Source organism: Rhea pennata, chromosome 13, assembly GCF_028389875.1.
Source record: "Rhea pennata isolate bPtePen1 chromosome 13, bPtePen1.pri, whole genome shotgun sequence".
NCBI lineage: Eukaryota > Metazoa > Chordata > Aves > Rheiformes > Rheidae > Rhea > Rhea pennata.
In genome coordinates this window covers 924,574-932,500 of record NC_084675.1, presented here as the reverse complement: position 1 = coordinate 932,500, position 7,927 = coordinate 924,574, and the positions used below count along the sequence as shown (strand labels likewise).

The 7,927-nt window shown below is 57.6% G+C and overlaps 1 protein-coding gene across 1 annotated transcript in view; it reads left to right on the top strand.

The window, feature by feature from the left end:
* The window catches only part of LOC134146207 (C-signal-like), a 2,831-nt gene extending 43 nt beyond the window's left edge, over nucleotides 1-2,788 (top strand). The window contains exons 1-6 of the mRNA XM_062586484.1: nucleotides 1-104; nucleotides 599-650; nucleotides 1,070-1,257; nucleotides 1,612-1,770; nucleotides 2,157-2,276; nucleotides 2,579-2,788. The exon at nucleotides 1-104 is cut by the window's left edge and continues 43 nt beyond it. Of these exons, the coding sequence (XP_062442468.1) occupies nucleotides 1-104; nucleotides 599-650; nucleotides 1,070-1,257; nucleotides 1,612-1,770; nucleotides 2,157-2,276; nucleotides 2,579-2,692 (737 nt within the window). The 3' untranslated portion in view covers nucleotides 2,693-2,788. The remainder of the gene's footprint in view (nucleotides 105-598; nucleotides 651-1,069; nucleotides 1,258-1,611; nucleotides 1,771-2,156; nucleotides 2,277-2,578) is intronic.
* Nucleotides 2,789-7,927: the final 5,139 nt, after the last annotated feature.

Here is a 7,927-nt window from a genome sequence, read left to right as displayed (position 1 = left end):
ATCGAGGAATCGGCCTGGGAATTGTCAAGCAGCTCCTGCAGATGTCAAACCCACCCGAGTGGGTCTTTGCAGCCTGCCGGGACCCCAAGGGAGAGCGAGCACAGGTGAGGCTCAGCGGAGCTGACTTTGCTGGGGGGTGGAAGCACAGGCCATCACGTGCTGCCCGGGGGGCATGTTTGGGCCAGGAGAAGATTTGTAAGGGCTCAGATGGGAAGCAGCAACCCTGCACCGCAGTTGCCAGGGCACAGGGCAGCCCAGCTGGCACGGCCGCGCGACGAGCTGCGCATGGGGTGTGCAGAGAGGCTAGGGCTCCTGGAGGACAGGCAGGGAGCTCCTGGCACAGCCTGGCACTCATCTCCTCAAGGGCTAGAGGGAAAGGCTTGAGTCTGCAACAGGAGGGCAGAGGGTGAAGTAGTGGCATGCGACGTGTGCAGGAGGCACGGAGCCCTGTCCGGCTGGAGCAGGGCACCCAGGGTAGGGTGCTGGGCATGGGGCAGTGCAGGGACAGCGCAGGAGTGACAGTGGCTGTGCCTGGGACAGGCTGAGAGCTGACGTCTGCCCAGGTGTCCCTGCCTCTCTGTTGTGCCCTCTCTTGCAGGAGTTACAGCATTTGGCCTCCAAGCACGCCAACCTGGTCATCATCCCGCTTGGTAGGTGCTCCTGGCTGTGCCCCAAGGGTGAGGGGCCCTTCCCAGGCTCCCCTCGTTAACCAGCACTGTCTGCTCCCACAGCCCAGCCACTCACCTGGCATGCTGTGCACACCGCAGCAACCCAGTGAGAGGTGGGAGCCGTGCCAACAGTCCCAGCACGTAGTGGGGGAAGCAGGCCCACTGCTGTCACTCCTGCCCACAGCCTGTCTCCAGCCATGCCGGAGACTCCTGCCTTCCTGCCTGGCAGGGAGTGGCCCTGCGCTCCTCTCTCCTCTGGGCCCCCCTTTCTCCCATGTGCCCTGATTCCTGCCCCAGCACATCCCTGAGGGCACATGGGGCTCCTGTGCCCTCGCATCAGGCCATCATGCGAGGCACAAAGGGGAAGCAGCCACTTACCTCGCTCTGTGTTGGCCCTGTAGAAGTCACTGACCCCACCAGCATCCAGGCAGCTGCAGGCAGAGTCAGGGAGCACCTGAAGGACTCTGGGCTGAACCTCCTCATCAACAACGCTGGCATTATAAAACCAAGCTCTTTGGAAACTGAGACTGTGGAGAACATGTCCCAGGTGTATGCCACCAACACGATTGGGCCCCTGCTGGTGAGCCAGGTGAGAACCCCCACCTGTGGCTTTGCAGCTCTGCTCCAGAGAACATTGCTTCCCCTTGGCTCCAGCTCCTGGAGCTGGGAGATCCCAGGCAGGTGGGAAGGGCTGAAGGGAAGGGCCTGCTCTCTGCTCCAGAGCCCAGTGGGCTCTCGTCCTGACAACAGCCTTGCATTCTCCAGCTCAGATGGGGAGTGCAAGGAGTCATGGGTCAGTGCCAAGGAGCAGGAACCTTGTGGTCTGAGGCTATGAGAGCAGGAATATGCTCACTGATTTGGTGCTGACGTGATGCAGTGTGGAAGGAGCAGCTAGAAACTCCTGAAGTGCATCCGCACAGGCCCTTCTTTCCTCTCGTTGCAGGCATTCCTGCCCTTGCTGAAGAAGGCTGCCCAGGGAAGCTCGAGCTCTGAGCTGAGCTGCAGCAAGGCAGCCATCATCAACATGTCCAGCTATGGTGGCTCCATAGAGGAAGTCCATGCATGGGAATATGTGCAATGTATCTCATACCGCTGCAGCAAGGTACTGCCATGCTGTGCTGGCACACCGTGAGCCCGGACAATATTTTCTCTCCCAAACACCCTCCAAGTCCTCTTGTGACTCCCCTGCCTCCCTCCCTCCTTCCCTCCTGACATCTCTCTCCACTTGCAACAGTTCTTGGGAGTCCCTTTCTCCCTCTCATGGCACTCGCCTCCTTCCTGTCCATGTCAGGAGATGCTGTATGCCACTTCCCAGCCTCATTCTCTGCTGTGCTGAGTGGCTGTGCCTGGAGACTGTGGCAGCACTGTGTGTCGCAGGGAGCTCTGCTTGCCTGCCCTCCTCTGCCCCTGCCTTGGGGTCTGCACATGTTCCCTAGGGGAGGGCACTGTTGTCCTCCCCATGGTGATCCTTGTGGTGCCTCCTTGCAGGCTGCTCTGAACATGCTCACCAAGTGCCAGTCCTTGGGGTACCGGCAACACGGCATCCTCTGCGCTGCTCTCCACCCTGGCTGGGTGCAAACGGACATGGGGAGCTCAGCAGGACACAAGGTAGGATTTTTCTGGGGCAGGCCCAGAAGAACCTCATTGTTCAGGAACCCAGAGCGTCCTGTGTACCAAACATCCTGAGAGCTGCCGGGCTCCAGTGGAGCTGTGTGGACAATGCTCGGAGCTTGTCGTACAGGAGGGAAGGAGATGGCAGGCAGGGAGCCTTCCTGCAAAGTGCTGCTGTCTCCTCACTTCACTCACCCCAGGGAGCCATGGGCTCAGGGAGGCGCTGGCCAAAGCAGGAGCCTGCTCTGACCCTTAGAAGGCCTTGGGCACAAAGTTGTGTTTCTCCTCTGTCCCTGCAGCCCCCACTGACGGTGGACGTGAGCGTACAAGGAATGCTGAATGTGCTCTGCTCCCTCTCCGAGAAGGACACGGGGACTTTCCTGGACTGGGAAGGGAAAGCACTGCCCTGGTGAGACGCCAGCCCAGCGTCATGCCCGGATCCTGGCAGCAGGTCCCTTTGCTGCGCTGCGCTGTGCCGTGCCCATGTCCTCAATAAACCCATGTCCATGAGCAGCAGTGCTGCCGTGTCCATCTGTGACTGCAACCGGATGTGTGTGTGGGGTATGAACTTGCAGAGGGCAGCCTTCTTCCTACACAGGACTCGTTAGCGTTTTGTGTAGCAGTGCCACCAGGCTAGCTCTCCTGACTCATGGCTGTGCATGGGGATCCCCATGAGTGACGGCCTGTGGGTTCCGTGGGAAGGTAACCGTGCTCTGGAAACATGGTCTCCAGGAAGCAAATTATCCCGGGGCAGGTGTCCCAGGCTGGTGCCTGTCTCTGAGGAGCTGGGTCACCCCAGGGGCTGTGGGGCCCACATGGGTGCTGAGGGAAGGCAGCACAGGGCTGGCAAAGACCCTGAGCAGCAGTCGGGCTCCCTATCCCCAGCTGGCTGTGCTCAGGTGCCACGTGGACACCACTCCAGCCTGGGATAGCTCAGTGGGGCTGGGGAGTCACGGGAACTCATGCACCCTCTTTTGCAGCTGGGGCTGCAAAAGAGGGTTGCTCTACAGCAAACTGTGTCCTGCCTCCTGCATCCTCTGCCACGGGTCCGGAGCCCACCGGGAACTCCTGGTCCCAGCGACGCAAGGTGGGACGCAAGGCACTCGCACAGGCAAGGGGCAGTGCAAGGAGAGCTGGTCTTCAGGCTCAGCCAGAAGCTACCAACCCATCAGGGAGCTCAGGGTGGCATGTCCTGTCCCTGTCTGGATGCTCTGCGGATGCAGCTCACCCAGGACGTGGAGGCTGCTAGCTGAGGCGAGGGCTGCGGAATGGTGCCCGGGGCATGCCCAGCTGGACAAGGCTCCTGCAGGGAACAGGGGAGCTCTAGCCTGAGGACAGTGACCCCCAGCCCCTGGGAGGGCAGGAGGCAGGCTCAGTGCGCGTGAGGCCGCCTGCTTCAGAGAGGGACGGAGCACATGCCCCAGGCATTGCTGGCAGCATGCATGTCGAGGGTGGAGAAGGGCTCCCAGCATGTCCCTGGGGGTCGCCAGCGGGTTGGGCTGTGGATGCGTGGGGACATGGCAGGTCAGCTGGGTCCTCGCACTTCCCCTGGGGCCAGCTCCACACTGACAGCCCAGGGCCAGTGAGACTTGGCCCCATGGTGACAGCCTGGGGCCAATGGGGAGTGGTCCCCACTCCTGCCCGCAGGCCCCAAATGCACCCCAGGGGTGCCTGAGCAGAGGAGTGAGATGCTTCCAGGCACTGCTTCTGACTCCAGGCCTCCATCAGCAAGGCTGTGAGACGCACCTGGGCCCCGTCCGGGCCAGAAGGGGCTGAGTGGCCACGTGTCTGTGCCAAATGCATGGCCTGGGGTGCTGCTGCTCCCTTTTCCCCTACCTGTAGCAGGGAAGGGTGGTCATGGGAGCCCTTTTCCCACCCCTTACTGCTCTGATGGGTGGGTTGGGGCCTGGATATCCGTGCAGCCGGCACACCACAGCTTGTGGCCTGCTTGCTGCTGGCTCTGGTCCAGGATATTGTCCTGGCAGCTGGTGTCATCACACAACATCCTCTCTTGTGATACTCTTTCCCCATGGTACCACACCTGCTGCCATGGCACAGCTACTGCCCTGTAATCACACCTGCAGCTCTTCTGCCAAGGGCAGCACATCTCTCATGGTATCTTGTCTGTCATGAAACACTTCAGTCAAGGTAGCATGTGCACTGCAACAGCAGATACAGCATGGCACCTATTTGTCATGGGGGGTTTTACAGTGGTGACGTATCCATTACAACGGCACATCTGCCACAATACGCCATGTCTCACAGCAGGGCTCTGCTGGGGGCTGCACACCTCTTGCAATAGCACATCTATCCTAGTGTTTCATCATCATGAATCTTGTCCCTCAGGCCAGCACACCAATCCTCTTGGTACTCCCCCAGGCTTTTGAGACGCTCTTCTCCTGAGATGTATCACAAATGGCATGTGTTCTGCATCTACCCGTCTGTCACAGTGTGCGGCAGCAGCCGGAAGCCCTTGTGCTCGGTGCCCTCAGATGATCCAACTGATCTTGGCTCTCTGGGTGCCCTTTGTCATTTCCCCCACTCCCCTCCCTGCTATTCTTTCCTGGACTCAGCGTTGGCAGGACTGCCATGGCCTATGGCCCCTGCTCCTTGCCCCACCGGAGCAGCTCCAGACCTTCCACCTCTGCGTGTGTAGAGAGACAGACTTCAGAGGCTGGCTCTAGGGCTTCAGGACTGAAGTGCTGCTGTCCTCCCCAAGAGGTGGGGTTATGGCGGCATACGGAGGAATGGGCGGACCCAGCCCCTTCCCTGCACACCACAGTATCTTCCAGGTCCCCATGTCAGTCTCCACCGAGCCGGGATGGATCACTGTGCACAAGATCCCCTTGTCCTTGAACTCTGCAGCCATGCCCCTTCTCACTACATCCTGTGCAGCCTGGAAGAGGCGTCATCTTGCCAGCATGACTCAGAGGAGTGGATGGATGTTGGGGTGCCTGTAGGCAGGAGTGGTGGTATTCGCTAGCCAGAAACTGTGTGTGGCCGGGAAATGGGACTTTACCCTGCAGTAAAGCATTGGCACAACCACCCCAAAAAGCTCTGTTCCGGATGCTGCTGATCCCAGGGCTGGTAGTCTCTGTGCTTGCGCTGGGAGAACCAGGCAGAGGCTGGATGTCCTGGGGCAGGTGTGTGTATGTGGGGGGGGTCCCATGGGCTCCCCTTCGTGGGCACTGTACACGGGGCCATCAGAGCAGCCCCTGCACATCCTCTGGCACCCCATCTTGTTGCTGGCATGGGACGATACATGGGGGCCTCTAGCATCCCAAGGTGCAGGCCCAGCACATCCCCTCACATGTCACCTTGCTGGAATGGTACAGGTACATGGGGGCCTCCAGCATCCTGAGCCACAGCCTGATGGAGCCCACTTTGGTGGACATGCTGATGATCACAGCCCAGCTGCAGCTCAGCCCATCCTTTCCTGGGCCCTCTGCTGCCTTCGCCAAGAAGGGCAGAAATTCCTGACACAAAGACTCTGTTAAGACACTCTGTTAAGTGCTCTGTTAAGACACGACAAACCCCGAGTTTGAGAACTGTCCTGAAGGTCCCTGACCCAGACTACCCACGGGAAGATGGACGGACACCCTAGGCAGAAGGGCAGTGGATGGCTAGGATGCCCCATGGATGGGCCAGCTCCCCTCAGCTCCAGTGTTTCCCAGGGCCAGACAGTACCAGTACAGCCAGCACGGGGCAGGCAGGAGCTCCAGCTGCGGAGCAGTGAAGCATGGCTGGGGCTGGCCTGAGCTGCTTCTCGGCCTCCCTGTCCCTTAGGGTGGGCAGGGGAGCCCTGAAGCCCATGCTCTTGCTCCCCATCAGTCTGGCTCAGTCCAGAGCGTGAGGATCCGTTCTGTGGAGGGGACCATCCAGGTACCTAATTCACCGGCAGTAGTGTGCCATGTGAACAGCTACGTGGCTGTTGACCAGGTTCAGGCCTTGGCCCTGCAAAGGAGACTCAAGAGCCTCCAGAGCCAGTCAGGTCGGGGCAAGGTAACTCTGTCGGGCACAAGGTCCAGTTTTATCCTGTTCCCAACAAGCAGGACAGCAGTCTCAAAATGAAGTGTAAAGAGTCACAATAAAATTATGTGATAGGCAAAGGGAAAAGGCAGGAGCTGACGCATGACCTCAGGGATGGACCCAGCAAGATACCTGCAGGCAGAAGTGCTTGGAGTAGTTGCTTAGCTCAGTCCTCAGTGAGGCAGCATGCAAGGGGATGGAGTGCATGAACAGCAGAGAGGTGATGCGCAGACTGTGCAGGGTCCACTTCCTTCTGCAAGAAGGCAATGCTGGTGGTTTGCTCTGCAGGTCTTTTGTGGGACGCCCTGGGATGGGACATCTCCTTGGAAGACAGGGGAGAGCAGAGCAACCTCCTGCAGTTCCATCTGAAGGACTCTGGAAACCAGCAGAAGGGGAATGCGTTCAACCTCTGACTGGTGTTGTATGGGAAAGACACAGAAATGCTGTGAAACTGTCAGGCCCACCTGAGCCATAGGGCACCCTACATCCCTTCCAATGGCTGCTCCCTCCTCCCTCTTCCCTCAGCACACCTTCTCCTGGACACAGTGATTTTAAAATTTTAATGGTATTTTAGACTATAACACCTCATTACAATTAATGCTGTTTCTGAGAAGGGAACAAAATGGGATGAAGTAAGGTGTAAAGGTATGTTCTTTACGTGAAGACAACATCGTGAGTGGCAGAAACAGTGGGGGATTAATTTAGCCCCGACTGAACCCCTGATTTTGGCCCTAGAAAAAGATAAACATGAAAAGGAAAAGGGAAAAAGACTGATGGAACGGCCGGCTTGTCAAAAGAGCGCACAGTTACGTTACGTTATACCAGCAAGATTGGCTGCTTGCAACAAAAGATGGTAATCCAGTGCAACGGTGGCCACTGCAAGGGATTTTTGATCAGGAGAATTAACTTCTCTGCTGTATCGTCTAGAAGACAGGTTTCCAACTCAAATGAATTACTGCTATGTTTGGGATAACTGGGTTTGGGTGTGGGAGCAATTGAGCCAAGAGGGAGGGAGGAAAGGGACCCCACCAAAGGTGATGTTTATATGGGCAGAAACTTGCACCCCAAACCGTACTCCAAAAATGTCTGCTCCATTTCACATGCCAGACAATCTACCTGTCGTTCCTTCTCCTTCTCCTCCTACCCCTACTGTACCAACTGCTGGACTCTATCCTATGGTCTCTAACATGCTGACTAATTCGCCTGCTTTACAGTCAGGGGAATGGGAAGGGCCAGCTTCCCTGCTGCTGTGCTGCATGTGGTAACCAACCAGCCCTGGAGCCCTGGCTAGGCTCCCCTAGCTTTCTGGGGAAGGAAAATGCTGAGGTGAAGGAAGGACGCTGAGCGGTGTGCCCAGCTGTTTTCTAACATATGCACAGGATTCAGTCCAAGCTGGGGAGATACCCAGATTCTTTGGGGTAATTATTCTAACTAGATAACCTAGATAAAATAGTTAATAAGGATGCAGAACTAGCTCAGCAGGCCAGAGGGAAAAGAAATTCCTGATTGGCAAATGATCCAAACTGGGATTATAACAATGCAGGAGATGGAGCCATATGCCAAACAGGACTCCAAAATTTAGCAGAGCCAATGAGGATATATGGCAAGGTAAGAGTAAA